Genomic DNA, 18,166 nt, shown 5'->3' on the forward strand with positions numbered 1-18,166 from the left:
TGTATTTCCAAATATATGTTGGGTAAAGGTTTAATATCCATAATACATAAAGAGATCTTCAATAATAAAATGATGACTAATGACTTTTTTTTTTTTTAAACAAAATGAGCGATAAACATGACTGGAGAATTCAGAGAAAGAAATAAAAGCAATCAATATACATATGTAAAGACATTCAACCTGAATAATAATCAAAGGAATACATATCAAAATGAGATTTTTTAAAAAATTGTATGACTGGCAATAATTTAAAGTGTTAATAACACCTAGTGGGGCAAAGATACGGAAACACAGGATATATGATAAGTGAAACATGCTCTAGTCCCAAGTCCGCCGTGGTCATCCTGACTTCATGTTCTCCCTCTTCACTGTCTCCTTGCAGGTTTAAAAAGTGAAAAAACGAGGGTTTCCCTGTGGCGCAGTGGTTGAGAGTCTGCCTGCCGATGCAGGGGACACGGGTTTGTGCCCCGGTCCGGGAAGATCCCACATGCCACGGAGCGGCTGGGCCCGTGAGCCATGGCCGCTGAGCCTGCGCGTCCGGAGCCTGTGCTCCACAACGGGAGAGGCCACAGCAGTGACAGGCCCGCGTACCACAAAAAAAAAAAAAAAAAAGAAGAAAGTGATTAAATGCATTCCAGCACATTAGTACAGTGGAATACCTTAAAAAGAATAAGCTGGAATGACAGGTGCAAATTTCCACGACATATCATGTGAACCAAGAAGGTGGCCTTGTTTTTGTTTACATATGTATTTAATATAAAAATACATGTTAACAGAAGGATACAGAGCAAAGAGTGGTTATTGCCAGTGAATTCTACATTATATATGTATATAAATACACATGTATACATATTGTGTATGTATATATGTGTATGCACATATATATATACACACACACACATATGCACACATATCTACATGTTTCTGTACTGTTTAAAATCTTATAATTAGAAAAAATACTTCAATTAGAAAAGAAATTAAAGACTTTTTAAAGGAAATTGTGCTTACATTAATTCAGGATTTCCCAAATCATTTAAGATGGAATATCTTTTTTGAAGGTACACTTATTAATATCCTACAGAAAATAAAGTATTGCAATCACTTAGTCAGTGCTCTACCCTAGGAATAAATGTTCATTGCTAGATCCACTGAGAAGTTTCTTCTACTATCATCAAACATTTTTATAATTTTATGACAACAAACCTTTAACGTGGGGTCCAGAAGGGACTTGGGTGTCTCCCTCTGCTGCACACCGGGCAGAGGGCTCCATGTTAGCCAGTATTCTGGATTTGTGGTCACGGTACTGCTCCAGAAAGATGTAAACGTGGAATTAAATAACTCGGACCACAAAGAGATCCTTTCTTCAGTAGACATCTAGAGATAAAGGAATAATTAGATAAAAGAGTATTTGAGAAAGGTTCCATGAATCGTTATACGGTCTCTCTGTCTTGTAAGACTCATCTAAAACTAACATGGGTTTAAAGATTATTAATCCTAATGTTCCTGGTTTTCTGCCACCCCAGTTGTCTTGGTCAAGTCACTTAAGCTATTTATAATTTTATAAAACATAAGATCCGACTTTATAAGAGTGCATGAGAAAACTTAATTAAAATAATCACACAATTACGTGATCAAAATAAATAAATGAATAAAACATTATCAAAAAAATTTAAGGTTGTACTAATGAAGTTACATTAACTACAGTTTACCACTATTCACATTTAATAGTTACTCTTGTGGAAGGGTAAAAAACACTCTGACAATACATTTTTGAGCAAGTAAAATAAAAATAAGCAAATATTTTAGCCTCATTTAACTGGAAACCAAATGAAATGAATCTGTGATAAGAGTAGAGAAATACCAAGGAAATTACTGCCAAAGAACATTCAAAGTTCTCCCCTTTGAAACTTAATTCAGATAAGACTAGAGTTTTACAACATGCAGTTTTTGAGATTAAATAAATAAATGTTCTGCAATCAGTCTGCCAGAGAAAATCTAATCAGCTCATAGTGTAAAGGAGGTTTTCTGATCTTGATTTCGGTTTTTACCTTTTGATGGTACACTAAGGACCAAAGGTCTCGAAGCTCTTGAGGAGCAACTGGTGTGTGCTTAAGACAAAATGTGATGTGATGACTTAGCTCCTCCTCTATATGGGGTTGCTGGTTTTTGCTGGACCTGCTCCAAAAATAAAGAGGAAGAGAGAGTGGGCTGTAGGCTTTCAATGAGCTGCTAGAAAACTGCTAACTGCTATGTAAGGGAAGATGGAACACACAGGACTTCCGAGTACATTTATTTAAAAATGAGCACATAATTCTACTGGAAAAACACCTAGTAACATACATACATTCATTCATTCATTCATTCATATAAATTTAATTAATTAATTTATTTATTTTTGGCTCTGTTGGGTCTTCATTGCTGTGCGCGGGCTTTCTCTAGTTGCGGCGAGCGGGGGCTACTCTTCGTTGCGGCGTGTGGACTTACTGCAGTGGCTTCTCTTGTTGCAGAGCACAGGCTCTAGAGGTGCGGTTTTCAGTAGTTGTGGTGTGTGGGCTCAGTAGTTGTGGCGCACGGGCTTAGTTGCTCCGCGGCATGTGGGATCTTCCCGGACCAGGGTTCAAACCTGTGTCCCCTGCATTGGCAGGCAGATTCTTAACCATTGTGCCACCAGGGAAGTCCCACACCTAGTAACTTTTAGAAGTGGAGTCAAAACAGGCAAGGAATCTTCAAGAAGTTTTGGCTTTCCAAAGTGGCAAATGACCTCCCTCTGCTTCAGCAACTATGCCCCCTCAAGACAACGCTGTGCTTTGTTTTACATGTAGGATACACGGAATAACCTTGCAAGAAAATAAGTGCCCCCAAAGGAAAAAAACTGAAGGACGGCTCACCTTCTCAGGCAAGCCTGTGTCATAAAATCCGCTGTGACTCTGTACTGCCAAAGCATAGCCAGGTACTCCATTGCAGGCCAGAGCTGAACACTCCTGGTGAGTTGGATTAAGGAGGTAAAGCCTGGCTGTGACAGGGAGGAAGCTTCACTGTGCTTTTTCTCCAGAAAACCAAGTGAAATTCCTTTGGCTTTTAGTTCTGAACACTGAGCATTCACAAGACTCTTCAATTCACCTGGACAAAAAGACACACAGTGGTCAGTGGTCAGGCTCAGATTCCCAACAGCCAGTCACATGACCATTAGCTTAACCTGAGTTCAACTTCACCTGAGCGTGAGTGTCTCATGTGTTAATACAGGGGTCCCCAACCCCCGGTCCGCAGACTGTTAGGACCTGGGCCGCACAGCAGTAGGTGAGCAGTGGGGCGAGCGAGCGAAGCTTCATCTGCCACTCCCCATCGCTCCCCATCGCCGCCTGAGCCACCCCCGACCCATCCATGGAAAAACTCTCTTCCACGAAACCGGTCCCTGGTGCCAAAAAGGTTGGGGACCGCTGTGTTAAATAATGCTATTAATACCTGCACAATTCCAATGACAGAATTAAATAATATATGTAAAGTTTAGGGAATTCCCTGGCAGTCCAGGGGTTAAGACTTGGGTGCCGTGGATCTAGGTATGATCCCTGGTCGGGGAACGAGGATCCCACAAGCTGCGTGGTGTGGCCAAAAAAATTAAAAAAAAAAAAAAGTTTAGCCCCATGCCTGATACTTATTTAGTGGTCGGTATAGTATACAGGGAATAAATAAATAAATAAAAGGAGAATATCTAAGGGAAAACTTTAAAAAACGTACTGGCTGCAAATAAATAAATTAATTAATAAAACTTATTGGCTGCAAAGCAGAGGATATGCTTACAACATCTGTCAGCTAGCCAAACTCCAGAGCATGTTACCTGGGTTGACATCTTCCAGAGTATTAGCTCTGAGCACCAACCCCCAGGCCCGTAGGAGACTTTTCTTTAATGTCCATTCAGAAGCAGCCAGTTGGAGCCGACTAATGTCTTCCCACCATCCACTCTCCCCAAGGGCAGGCATCCGTTCTCTGATGGCAAGGGCTTTGTTAAAGACCTTCAGCTGTGAAAAACACTCCACCACCAGCTTGTCCTGAAACAATAAAACCCAGGAGAGCCTATTACAGAGGAGAAGAGCAGTGCTTTTTAGCAGCCTATTCGTGGCTGAAAAACATGTTTTAAATATTTCCTGAATGATTCTATAAAACATAAAGCTGGTTTACTCCTGTAGATCTCAGGATATTCACATTCACAGCCATAAAGTTAAAAGTCTACTCAGCCTTAAAAGTCTCAAGAAGAAGTAAAATGATAACATTTAACAGGTCAGTTAATAGTACTCATTGAACATTTAAGAATTAAGCTTTGCAAGCAAGGCTGAGTATAGTTGAATGGCAGTCCCCACGTTTTCCAGGAGAGCTTCCAAAGAGGTCAAATCTTTGTGTTTACTACATGCTTCCAAGTCATACCTTAAAAGGAAACGGTCGTCCCAGAAACTTCTGTAACTTCTTTATACCCGTGAATCCACCAGTTGGGCTCTCCAAGCAACTCTGAATATGTTCTGAGACGGTCTGAACCTCTTTGTAATATCTTCAACAAAGGAGATAAAGGGCAGAAGGGAAGTAAGGAAAGGGGGAAATGCTGGATGGTAAGAACATCACTCACATTTTATATTTGATTTACGTTCACCAACAGGCCAAGGGGACAAACCAAAGTAAAGCCAAGAAGAAGCACATTTCAATTCCTAACCCTCCTCCCTTTAACATCAATACTGTAGATACTGACGTTGTTACTCTGAATATGACGCTTACTTGTCTTCGTGGTTCATCAGGAGTTGGGGGATCTGACGAACCAAATGTTTTAAAACCCAGTGCCAGTGAAGGGCAAGCAAGGCCAGGCCTGGTGCATCCACTTTTACGGTATCGGCCACGGTCCAGAACCGGTCCCGCCACCGCACAGAACCCAAGACCTAAAAACAAAGTAAACCATAACTGCTCACAAACATCTCCCAGTGAAGGACACAAAACACTGACTTCAATCATTAATCAATAGTCAACATACACACGTTAAAGATCTAGCATCCGACTGGAGTATTTTTAGGGATATTAAGGCAGTCAGAGAAGGCAAAGCTCTTTCCTCCTATTATCTGAAGTTCAGTTAACAGAGAAAATGGAATTAGTGGGTCATGTGGTAAGTGTCCACTCAATGTTATAAGAAACCGCCAACCAACCTGCTTGACAAAGCAGCTGCACTATTTTGTATCCCATCCAGCAGTGTAGGTGGGTTTCAGTTTGTTCCACTTCCTTGCCAATACTTGCTACAGTTGACCATTTTAATTTTAGCCATTCTGGTGGGTGGCACCACACTGTGGTTTTAATTTACATTTCCTTGGTAACTAATGATGTTGCAATTTTTCCAAGTTCTCATTGGGCATTCATTTATCTTCTGAGAAGCATCTATTCAAATTCTCTTGTTCATTTTTAAAAACTGGGCTGTCTTATTATTTGTCTATAAAATTTACATGTGATTTATCAACAGTGTCTCCCAGTGTTTTCCTTTTCTTAAAGCTATTAAGTTCTTTATTTTGACAAAATTGAGTTCATCAATTTTTTTCTTTTATGAAGAATGCCCTGAAATCTTTGCCTATCCTCAAGCTGTGAAGATTTTCTATGTTTTCTTTTAGAGGTTCATAATCTTAGCTTTTATACATAGGTCTACGATCCATTTTGAGGTAACTTTTCTATATGATGTAAGGTAGCACGTAAAGGCTCATTTTTATATTATATGGATATCTAGTTTTTCCATCACCATTTGCTGAATGAACTGTTTTCCCCATTAAATTACCTTTGCATATTTGCCCCCCTGCCCCAAAACTTCACTGACCATATAAGAGGGTCTATTTCTGAAGTCTCTTTTTTTGTTTCACTGGTCTATATGTCTATCCTTATGAAAATAACTACTGTTTTCATTAATGTAGCTTCTTAACGCAGATCAGGTATTTTGAGTCTCCAACTTAGCTGTCCTTCTAATTATGTATTTTTACAGTAGTCTCAAGATTAGTGATTCCTTTTAGGTTTTATGATGTCAAAGCTGTTTTCATAATAATGTCACGTTATTTGCCTTTTTCACTATGTTGACGTTTGCACTGATGGTACCAAAAACAGGGTGAGGGGTGGAGGGGACAAACTGTGATTGGGTGTCTGGCAAACACTGTGTGGAAAATGAAGGAAGTCAACCTGTCAGTTCAAGAAAAACAGGAGAGTATTTGTTGCTGATGATAGAATTTGAACCTTCAAGTAAAACCTAGAACTTTGAAAAACTAAGAGCTTGACAACTTCCCAGTACTTACAGATTTTTTTCATGAGGTAACTTTCTGTGGTAATTTTTCATGAGGTAACTTTCTGTGGTAATTTTTCATGAGTGTGACTTTTTAAACTTTTTAAATTTATCTATATTGAAAAATGTAATGTGTCAACGTTTGGAAGATCTGATAACTCACTGAACAATACTTTTCAAATTACCAGTGCATGAGAACATACATGCAAGGCTAAAAGTCCATCCAAAGTGCAAGCCAGGCCAACGGATTTTAACGCATGACAAGATCAGTGATACTTTTTCAGATTCCACATTACAAGTAACCTTTGCAAAACTAACACTTGTCAACCTGTGGTACAGAATCAAAGAAGAATATCACAGTTATGTGAAATGTTTATTAAATACTCCTCCCTTTCCAATCTCTTAGCCACATGAAATTAGAGGCCAGTTTTTCTTCACAAACTTCAACCCATACAACATACTGTAAGAGACCGAATGCAGAAGCAGGTGTGAGAATCCAGGTTTCTTCTGTTAAGCCAGACATTAAAGAGACTTGCAGAAATGTAAAAGGGTTCCACTCCTCTTAATTTTTGTTTTGGAAAATAGTTGTTTTTCATTAAAAATGTTATTCATATTACCATGAAATGAATTTGTTACTGTGTTTCTTAAACATATTAATAAATATTTTTTACATTTCTCAGATTTATTTCCTAATAAAGTAAATATTGATACATGTAAACACATAAACAAAAGTTCTTTGAGGGTTTTGGTAACTTTTATGACCATAGTGGGGGGGCGGTCTTGAGACTTTTTAAAAAGTTTAAGATCTACAATTCTAGCTTAACCAGAATTACTCGAATAATCTGGATTCAAGCCCAATTTAGTCCATATGTGACAATCATGTCTAAGAAGGATCAAGTGAATTAAAATATAACTGTTAAGATTCTGCTGTTTATCAGCAGGTGAGTGGAGGAAGAAGATGTAGGACATACATGCAGCGGACTATTACTCGGCAATAAGAAGGAATGAATCCTTGAGACACAAAACAACATGGATGCATCTCAAAATAATGATGTTTTTAAATATTTTTTTTCATTTTTATTTTATTTTTATTTTTTTGGCTGCACCACGCGGCATATGGGATCTTAGTCCCCTGACCAGGGATCGAACCGAACCTGTGCCCCCTACTTTGGAAGTGTTGAGTCTTAACCACTGGACCACCAGGGAAGTCCTCAAAATGATTTTAAGTGAAAGTAGCCAGATAAAAAAGAACAATATAAAATACTAGAAAACACAACTGAGCTACAGTAACAGAAAGCAGATCAGTGGATACCTGGTTGGAGGTGGGGGGCAGGAAAAAAGAGAAAACAAAAGAACAAGAGGAAAAGGTCTGAGGGTGATGGACAGGTTGTTCACTGTCAGGACTGTGGTAATGGTATCACGGGTGTACACGTGTCAAACATACAAAACTGTACACTTTATATGCGACGTACTATATGTCAGTTATAACCCCATAAAGCTTTAAAATATGTTATCTTTTTAAATTCTTAACAACTTCTCAAATAATATTGTACATGTAACAACACTGAAGTTGGTCTCGCCCCTAAGAATCTTTGTGCCAAGAAATATGTTGCTTAAGATCAAAACAGGTACATCTTCTTACCTCACTAACACTGGCATCAGACACCAGCCCCTGGGAGGACTGTACCCAGAGCAGGATTAGTGCATCACAAAGTTCAAAAAAGGCAGCAAGATTGACCACGATTTCGTGGGGCCAGCTGTGATAGCCCTCTGGATCTTAGAGTTGGTATAAACAAAATAAGAGCATTCGATCAGATTTAAATCTCTGGACATTTTCAAAATCAACAGTAATCTACAACTGAATGTAATTCTCAGTACAAGGGTCAATTTGAAACGTCAAAACTGAAAGCAGATCTTTGTCTATTATTAAATTAGCAAGTTCGTCGTGCATACCTAGAGATGTTCATAACGGCTTAATTTTAAAAAAAGCATTTGTTTAAATACAAAATTGTTTAAATACGAATTCTAAGTGTGTATATGACTGGATGGATAGATAATACAGACAGATCTGAGAAGATATAAACAAAGATACTATTAACAGTAGCTGCTGCGAGAGAAGACTTTTTCCATTTTTATGCTTCTATATAGTTTGAATATTTTCCAAGAAATACCGTTATCTTTTCAATTTAGAAAAAGAGGAGGGAGGAAGAAAGAACCTATAACCAAATGCTTATGAGCTCATACTTTTGAGCCAACAGAACAAGTTTCAAGTTCTGGCTCTGCTACTTGCTAGAGATGTGACCTTGAGCATCTCTGTGCCTCCCTTTCCTCTCTCATGAGGCTTATCTCATGGTTGCTATAAAAAGTAAATGAGATCAAGGACATGTAAAAAAGCACTTAGTCAAAACTACTGAATAAGGGAAGATGTTCAAACTCGATCTAGCAAATCAAAAGGAATCAGTACCATGGCATCAGCTGCTGAATCCCTCTCACCTTCAGCAACATTATGCAGTCAGAGGCATAACTGAAGAAAGTAAAGGTAATGTCCTTACCTTTATGGAATTCAAAGGACATTCTCAAAACACTATTTCTTAACTTTTTGCCACCAACAGAAACCAAATTTGCTTCCGTAAAAATCCGTTTTTCCCGATCAAGATATATGATTGTCCTGAAATGAGATTCCATAACATAACAAATAGTTATTGGTTAATAATACTTATTACAGCCTCTACCTGCTGAATCCTGAGAACCCTTGGAACATGAATCTCCTTCAACCTGCCATTCCCCTCGTGCCTCTGCAAATTCTGGACTAGACAGATGGCAGCAAGAGGGATGACAACTGAGCTGGGGGGAGGAAGACAGAGGGCTAGGTAGACCACCCAGCCCCACTGTGCTGCTCTGCCATGACATGACAAACTGTGCTGTGAACTCTTAAAACTGGCCGTCTCACAATTAACCTGCAGTGCTAGAAGTTACCTGGGGAGGAGGAAGGGGGAGTTGCTGGGAGGGGGGACAGGGGGCCTCAGAGGTGCTACCACATTATCGCATGAGTGAGTTCACTTTGTGAAAAGTCATCAAAACGATATATAATCATCATTACTGTACTTTTCTGTAATGCACGTTATACCTCAATTACAAAATTATTTTTTTAATCTATTACACTAATGGCCAATTAAAAAATATTACCGGTCATTACATTAAAGGTGAGGAAAGATCAACTTATATAACAATCATGTAAATTTATACTATAGGTCACTATGTACGTACATCTCCAACACTGGATGGGGCAGACAGATGGCTGAGGAAAGGACATATGAAAATGCAAGGAGCTGCTGGGAGTCACACAGAAAACAGTGGAAACACAACTATCCTATGATAAAAGATTAACCATAAAACAAACCCCATCACTAATGCTTCACTAGTGTATTTATTAAAGCACCCTATTAAATTATTAAGAACCTGTCACATTCACAGGCACCTGGACATCAGGGTCAGAATGATTTTGTTGCACATGGAGAGTGAAGGAGAGGTGGTGACGAAGCAATCATGTCTGACACCCACCACTTCTCAGGTTCAGAAAATTAAACACACATAAGACTGTCAAGTACAGCTTAGGAAAGGTATAATCTGTGAAGCCATAGTGTACAGCGAGGCAAACAGCACCCAGAACCGTAGACTTCACCTACTTGTTTGCAATGGACTCTAAAAGGGCAAAGAGCTGCTCAGGCTGGTCCAGTTGTGGGTCAAAGTCCATCGAATTTCTAATGATGTCCAAAGCCTGCATATTCCATCGGGGATCCAGAGGGATCACATATTCATCTGGTTTAAAAAACAAAAGGTAGAATTTTGGAAACCTGCCTGGCAAATTTCAGTTGAGGATTTTCATTGTTTTACTTTGATCCCACTGAGTCCTGCCGGGGAAGAGAGGGACCAAGGAAATGGTTTCAGTCCATGGTAGTAGAAAAGTAGGGTTCAACAGCTTTTACGCTATTTCCTTTCTAAATGCAAAATTTCTTCTAGCCCTGAAAATTCATTCCACCGTAGGATAGAAAGGTAACCTCTGCTAGAGCATAAACATTCCAACAAATGTATTCATTTGCTCAGCTCCCACTTCTGGTTGGAAAAGAATCCATGGGCTTAATTAGCCAATCTTTCGCCATTAACCATAAAAAAACGAACTTACATGGCAGAAAACGAATGAACACATCTCATTATTTGCTTTCAGTACAAAATACAACTCAAGATTTTTCCCCCTAAAAACCACTGCTTTATAAGCACAGGATGTGCTGCTGCTACCTCTTGCTCCCTTGGCTCAAGCTCAGTATCTCTTCTCTAAAGCGGCAGCGATCAGACTCTGCCCCGCTCCAGAGGTTGCGAGCCCGGCGAAGAGGTAAGACAAAACGATGGGAACATTAATTTGATGGTGGCTGAGCTGGATGGGTCAGTGGAGCACTTCAAGTTTTAAAGGCATCCACCATAGAGCAGCCTAACAAATGCCTATTGTGAATAGCAAGGTACACATGGGGGCCCATATCCCAAAGTCCTGCAAGACTACACAATCCAGAGCTACACAGCTGAAAAGGAAAAAGGAAGACGAGCTAATGAGTGCCAACAGAGGGCAAGCCATGTCTGCTACAAAGGGAACCTACCACTCTAGTCTAGAACTGTGTTCCCAAAGACCAAAATTCCTTCATAATTGGAAAGCCATAATTAGGTCCAGCCGCAAGTTTTCTCTATTGTTTGATTTCTGCTCAACCATTTAGCCCATTACCTTTAGTGTACATGAGGTAATTATAAGTATACGTAAGATTATAATTATGTAAACATAAGGTTTAGCACAAAAGCATCGTGCATACATATTTTTTTCTAAACCAAATGGGTAACAGTATGTTTTGATCAACATCAGATAAAGATTGAGAAATTCTGAATACCTCACTTGATTAGATAGCTCAGATGGCTACTCCTTTTATCATGATGATTTTGTTTTGTAACTTTGTATTTAAGGCTTTATAACTTCATCATTAAGGTTTTCTATTTTCTGAAGAAACTGATCCTGTACTGTTTCCCCTTCATCTCAAAATAGATCACAGTTTCTGTTAACAGTACTAGTATATCACAGAAAGTCATAAGTGAGAGGGACCCCAGAAGAATGAATTTAATTCCCATATTTTTCAAACAAAGTCCGCAAGTGTGAATGATGGGCCCCAAATCAACAAGCCAGTTTGTGGCCAAGTTGGAACTGGAGCCCAGTCTTCCAACTCCTGTGTTCTTCCCACTACATTGTGTGTCATCATCCTCTTTCAGAAACTGAAGAATAAATGCACAATTTCAAAAAAAGCAGCAGAATTTGCATCTGGATACCCTGAGTCTTCTTTAGAAAAAACTGTTACAAGTGGGAGCTGTAACAGATCTTTTTCCCATGAACGCAATGGACAAGTTTCCCAGAGTGCTGAGAGCTAGAAATCAAGTCAGGTGCAGTACCTGTTACATTTGGTTGTAATATTTTGATGACACTACTGACCCCAGATGAGAGAGAATTTGAGTAAAAATTCCTAAGAGATGCAGCACTGGCTTCCAGATGAATCTGTACTGACTCTGTGGAGGAAGGAGAAGCACATGTTAGCATCTAAAGCAGTGCCGTCCATTTGAACTTTCGGTTCTATAGCTGCTGTCACAGTAGCCATGTCACATGTCACATTTTAGTGGCTACCTGTGGCTAGTAGCTATCACATAGGACACCGCAGATACGAATATTTATACAATTTTTCTCTACACGTTTAGACATCACATGTACCACACAATAATATACATATACGCTGGCTTATCTACAAGTTCTCGTGCAGCAGACTCATGTAAACCCAATTACTTTAGTCAACAAGTTCTACCAACAAATTCCAAGTCCTGTACTTTACAACCTGTACAATGTTGTTAACTGTTGCCTTTCCCTCTCTTGGAATGAAAAAAGTACAAAGAAATCAAGCACGACCACTTAGAGCACTGGAACGAAAATAAGATTAGAATCTTATGTACTTTTATGGGAAGCAAATTTACCAAAAGCCATCCTTTCCCAGATAGAATGCGTGTGCAGCAGAGTAAGTACAGCAAAAAAAGCAGGATGTTCAAAAACTTAAAAGTAACATAATATAGTACATTTTCCTTCTGGATTTGATAGAAAGCTGGATGGATCCTGAAATGCTAAGGATTACGTGGGGAAAAAAAAAATTTCTCTCAGGGAACATCTAAGGGCAGATGTGTTCCTTAATATTTTAACAGCTATATAAGCAGTAATGCTAAGTCATAAACGTCCTGCTAGGAGCTTCCCCAGATGTAATTTTAAGTGTAGTCAGAGAGTAAAACAACTGCGGAGTTACTACAGCCGGGTAAGTGTACTTAAATTCCCTCATTACACAAATTAAGTTTCTCTACTCACCAAGCCCCTGTGGCACATTCTTGGCTAAATGATAAAGCCATTTAACTCTGAGCATCCAGTCTTGATTGGTTGCTCTTTCTATGAGCAATTTAACAGCCACAGCCAGAGCATCTGGTTCATCGATCCAGTAAGTATCCATTTCAACTGAATTGAATTTTAAGCTCTCCGGGTGGGGGGACTGCATAATTTTCTCTAAGTCTGGCAAACTAAGAGGCTGAATCCTGAAATTCATTGCAATAGGCAAAGTTAGTACTAGGGTTAAACCATGTTCATTTCGTATTTCAAAGAACCAAGACAATAACTTTACAATTAATGTATCGAAGAGGTTAACAGGGAAAACATGAGTCCCCTCCAAGGGGGGACAATTAAAACACGTACCTATACTAAATAATAAATAGGGAGCAATATCACAACAAACAATGGAACTGTGTGGAAAATGGCCACATAACATTCTGGTCAAATATGTTGGGTCATGACCATTACCATCAAAAAAAGAGAGAGGGAGAAAGAAAGAGAGAGAGGGAGGAAGGAAGGAAGAAAGAAAGAGAGGGAGGGAGGAAAAGTCAAGATGCCAAAGAGACACAGAAGCTCAAGGCTCCACTAACCTTGCCCAGTTGCTCGTTTTCATGCTCAGCCTGTTGAGACAATATGCTAAGATCTGTCCATCGCCTCGGACTTTAGAGAGATGAGAATCTTCCGTAGCAGAGAGAGCCGAGGGCAGAGAATCTGGCCACAGCCCCATGGCAAGAATGGAGTTGCCCCAGGTTTCATGTGCTTGCAGAGAACAAACGTGTTTCTCCAGTAAAGCCTGCACAAGCTGGTAGGAGATAAAAACACATGGTGTACAGGCATCGAGACACAAGTGCTCTTACCCAAAACTAGTAGGGCAACAGCAGTTTTCTAGACTCCTTGTGACCCTCTCACAACACTCAGACACATTCCTCAATATCCAACATTACAAGCTAAATTTCACTTTTTCTGCTGAGAGGCAAGTTTCAAGGAATATTTACATTTACGCTCTTTTCCAGGAAAGTGCCTGGATACCAGATCTCTGTTAGAGTGTAACTGCAGATGGCTCTCTTAGGTCATTAAAGTTGCCACCAATAAAGTTTCCTCCTATTACCTGTAACGTTATAATGTAGAAAGCTGTGTGAAACACTTCACAGTACCTTCTGGTTTGCTGATGAAGCCTGGGAGCGGACATATGTGTCCCAGCATGCTTCAGAAAAGGCTCTGGCTAAGCTCAGCCCTCGCCGTAGGTATTGCACAATGAGTAAGGCTGTCTGAATGAGTGTTGACGACGAGGACGCTGGAGAACCTATAAAGAAGAAATAGTGCCATCCATGAGCAACAGATTCTGAAAAATCTCTAATGAAACGGGACAAATTTCACTTTCACATCAAACTTCCACTCAAATCCACCCAGATACTTATTTTAGGAAGCCTTCCAAGTGGACCATAGGGGTCACTAGCACACAATGAACTTGGGACATTCACATTCCTTGCCTCCTATTCCGCCCTCCTCCCCTCCTTCTCTGTCAGCAGTACCTTTTGGAGAAGTGACTACATGACTCATTTACTAATGTGATAAAGCCTGGCCACACAGACCCCTGGATCTAAAGCTGACACACACTGAAGGGGGCAAAATGAGCATGGTGCCAAAAAGAACCATGGGCTTTGAAATCCAACAGACCTGCTTTCAAATCCCAGCTGTCATTATTAACTGTTTGGAGTTGACAAGTTAATCTACCTCTCTGAGTCTTTTCTGTAAAATGGAAATATACCTTGCAGAACTAATGTGAAGACTAAATTAGCAGCCAACATTGCGCCTAACACAGAGTAGTTACTTAATAAGTAACATTTCATTATTTTTCCATTATTGTTATTATTACTGCTCTTTCTTGTACATTTGGACATTTAGAAGAAGTAACACCTGTCTGTTTTAAACAACTCAAAGCTCCCTCTTTATTCAACCTTCAAGAGATTCAATGATGGCCGTGAAGATTTGCAGGACAAACGTCACCCATCTCAGTGTGAAAAGCAGTACAGGTGCTCCTGAGTGTGGCTCTCTGAGTGCGTGCAGCAGAGTTCCCCAGGAAGCTTCTGTAACGTGCTGATTCCTGTCCTCACTCAGACCTGCTGAACCCAACCTCTTGGGGAAGAAGGGTACCAAGCGCATCTACATTATTAACAGGCTTTCCTGGTAATTTCTATTTCTATGGACACGAAATGTAAGAACCCCTGAACTAGCAGTCAAATGGAATAACATGAATTTCCAGAGGGAGAAAACCCTGCAGAGGCCTAGAAGTCAAGCACCTTACCTACAACAGCACTTCGGGTCTCTGAGTGCAAGGCCAAAAGGATGTCACACACACTGCCCCCCACCAACCCAAGGCTGTGCAGTAGGGCTTTCAGATCCAGGTCATCTGGGATGCTCCCATCCCCTTCTCCTGAAATGTAGATTTCAAGTCCACGATTCCTCATAGCTCGGGATATTTCTCCATGCACAGGATCCATTGAGAGAAAAAGTCTAGTAGTATAGCAATTCAAAGGAAAAAAAATCAAAATCTCAGTGCAACCAACAGTGCAGCTCAGCAACAACTGGTGAGGGCAAATCATATGTGGCTCATCTTCAGGGAGCTCATCGAAAGAGACACTGCTAGCTCAACGTTCAGATGCTGTTTACATCTGCATTCTATCCTCTAGTTCCAAAATGCATCAATACAGCAAATCAGTTTCTCTAAACCTATTTTCCTAAGGAACTAAGTACTGTGTATCCAGTGCACCTTTAGTGCTGAGGACCGTAAAATTCTTACTTTCAGATATTCCCCGCATCAGGCAGTGCTAATTCATCCATTATTCTAACTCACCTACAGAGAAAAGAAAAAGGAGCCGTGTATTCTCCAGAAACACTTAGCTTCGTAACATTCAACGTCCATCAACTTCTGCATCTAGTTATCTGACAGCTCACACTTACCTCCAAAGCTAAACAGCTGATTGCTGCTAACCCTCCCCACACCAGACCTGCTCCTTTGCCAGTCTCCCCTTCCTCAATGAATGGCACCCCTTTACCCAATTACTCAAGCCAAAACCTTAGATGCCATCTTCGCTTCCTCCTTTTCTTAACCCAAGCCCATGAGCAAGTCCCACTGATCTGACGGCCCCAGCTAAGCTCTCATCTCCCACCTGAACTGCAAAAGGCTTGTAACTGGTCTCCCTGCTTCCAGCCTTCACCACCAGCCCAAGGCGGGGACCTCATCTTTCTTATTTACTGCTATGCCCCCCAAAGCACACCAGCACCTGGCAAATGGCAGAGCCTCAGTAAATATTTGTTAAATCAATGAATGTACGAACATGTTCATGACTGAGTGTACAAATACGATACGTACGGTGGCCCTAGTGAATGGTCACCTCTGACAGGAAGGCTGTCAGATTCTGAGGCACAAACTTAAGAGGCATAAATACCTGAAATTGGGATTTGGTGTTATGGTGGGAGTGGATCCATCGATGATTCCTCTCTCACTAACAGTGAGGACACCTCCGGGTTCCAGCAAAGCATTCAAACGATCCAGCACCGATGGGCTGCACAGAGAGAATCCAAATGGGGGACTGGCTGGCGTGCCACACTGACTACTGCCGTGGCTCAGGCCTCTCACGGCGCCTGACCCATGTCTTCCTTTCAGCACAGATCACGTCCCCGTACAGAACTGTGATTCTTCCAAGATCTCTTTTCCTATCAATTCCCGTTTTCACTCCCCAAGGCACACAGCCCAGTGATTCATACACAGTAAATATACAAAATGTTTGTTGAATAAATTAAGGAAAATGATGGAAAGTTCCCTGAACTAATAAAACTGTCTTCTCTTTCCCCTTCCCTCTCCCCCACTTCCCAATATTATCAAATTCATTTAAAGGTAACTGGATTTTAACTCGAAACATTCTGAAAATGCTCCAGGTAGAGAAGCCCATCACCTCACCTGTATTACGCTCACTGTACAGGCAGAGTAGTCTTACACTTGCCCTTTTCCTTACTTTAGAATCAAGTGGTACACACTGAATGCACATTCACTAAATGTCTGCCCTGTGTCAGACCCTCCACTTCAAAAATCTGTACTTAAGAATGACCCTAACAGGGAATTCCCTGGCAGTCCAGTGGTTAGGACTCAGCGCTTTCACTGCCGTGGACTGGGGTTCAATCCCTGGTCAGGAAGCTAAAATACCACAAACTGTGTGGTGTGGCAAAAAAAAAAAAAAAGGAAGGAAAGCTATCTGCTAGAACTAAAATATCGTAGATAATAACCAAGTACCATTGTTCACCACTGGGAGAAGCCTATAGAATATAGTTGAGGATGTGTTTCTAGCTAAGAAAACAGTGGATTAAAAATGCCAGAGCTGGAATTCCCTGGTGGCGCAGTGGTTGAGAATTCGCCTGCCAATGCAGGGGACACGGATTCAAGCCCTGGTCCGGGAAGATCCCACATGCCGCAGAGCAACTAAGCCCATGCGCCACAACTACTGAGCCTGCGCTCTAGAGCCTGCGAGCCACAACTGCTGAGCCCGTGTTCCGCAACAAGAGAAGCCACGGCAATGAGAAGCCCGTGCACCACAACACCTGCGCACACCAATGAAGAGGGAGGGAGGGAGGGAGGGAGGGAGGGAAAACAAAACCAGAACTTCCACCTGGGTTTCTACTTTGACAAGCATATCTCAAATTTCAGTCAGACCCATGATTGAATAGAAGGTCCTTACTTGCAGAAGTTAACATTGTCCATCAAAAGCCAATCTCCAGTCTTCAGGGCCCGAACCAACATGCTGTCAACCCATTCGAACGTGCCACAGCTTCGGCCACTGGCTGACTGCATAAGCTTCACACCAAAGCTTCGGAACTCTTCCACGAGTTTGGCAAACTCTGAAACGTCACAGCCACGGTATTTAATGTCAAACCAGGGCAATCAAAAGCAAACAAATAAAACAAAAAACTAAGAGTTTATTAAAAGAAGGCTGGAAACTTCTGGCCCAGTTCTTTAAAGTTTCATAATAGGGTAAACAATAAGATTTTCGTTTTTGTTTTGTTTTGTTTTGTTTTTTTGCGGTATGTGGGCCTCTCACTGCTGTGGCCTCTCCCGTCGCAGAGCACAGGCCCAGCGGCCATGGCTCACGGGCCCAGCCGCTCCGCGGCATGTGGGATCCTCCCGGACCGGGGCACAAACCCGTGTCCCCTGCATCGGCAGGTGGACTCTCAACCGCTGTGCCACCAGGGAAGCCCAGATTTTCGTTTTTGTTTGAACAAAACAAGTAAGAAAATTAGGTTTGGGGATAGAAAATATTTAATGGCTTTCTGAATGAATGGCTAGATAAAGTTGACTCAAGGGTGACAGAGAAGGGACATTATCTTTATGTGTTTTAATTTTTCAAATGTGGAAGGATAATGTCTTCCACCTATCACTGCAT

General features: G+C 41.0%; 1 protein-coding gene across 3 annotated transcripts in view; it reads right to left on the bottom strand.

The window, feature by feature from the left end:
* Positions 1 to 18,166, bottom strand: part of MDN1 (midasin AAA ATPase 1) — a 157,693-nt gene that overhangs the window by 52,274 nt on the left and 87,253 nt on the right. For all 3 annotated transcript variants that reach the window (XM_081250560.1, XM_081250562.1, XM_081250561.1), the window contains exons 44-59: positions 17,465 to 17,624; positions 16,181 to 16,297; positions 15,037 to 15,245; positions 13,886 to 14,034; positions 13,322 to 13,533; positions 12,717 to 12,937; positions 11,768 to 11,881; positions 9,973 to 10,105; positions 8,839 to 8,954; positions 7,929 to 8,062; positions 4,762 to 4,919; positions 4,420 to 4,540; positions 3,836 to 4,046; positions 2,889 to 3,120; positions 2,049 to 2,175; positions 1,204 to 1,374 (exon numbers count right to left, since the gene is read on the bottom strand). In XM_081250560.1, the coding sequence (XP_081106686.1) occupies positions 1,204 to 1,374; positions 2,049 to 2,175; positions 2,889 to 3,120; positions 3,836 to 4,046; positions 4,420 to 4,540; positions 4,762 to 4,919; positions 7,929 to 8,062; positions 8,839 to 8,954; positions 9,973 to 10,105; positions 11,768 to 11,881; positions 12,717 to 12,937; positions 13,322 to 13,533; positions 13,886 to 14,034; positions 15,037 to 15,245; positions 16,181 to 16,297; positions 17,465 to 17,624 (2,585 nt within the window). The remainder of the gene's footprint in view (positions 1 to 1,203; positions 1,375 to 2,048; positions 2,176 to 2,888; positions 3,121 to 3,835; positions 4,047 to 4,419; positions 4,541 to 4,761; positions 4,920 to 7,928; positions 8,063 to 8,838; positions 8,955 to 9,972; positions 10,106 to 11,767; positions 11,882 to 12,716; positions 12,938 to 13,321; positions 13,534 to 13,885; positions 14,035 to 15,036; positions 15,246 to 16,180; positions 16,298 to 17,464; positions 17,625 to 18,166) is intronic.

This window comes from Mesoplodon bidens, assembly GCF_964165515.1.
Source record: "Mesoplodon bidens genome assembly, chromosome: 12".
NCBI lineage: Eukaryota > Metazoa > Chordata > Mammalia > Artiodactyla > Ziphiidae > Mesoplodon > Mesoplodon bidens.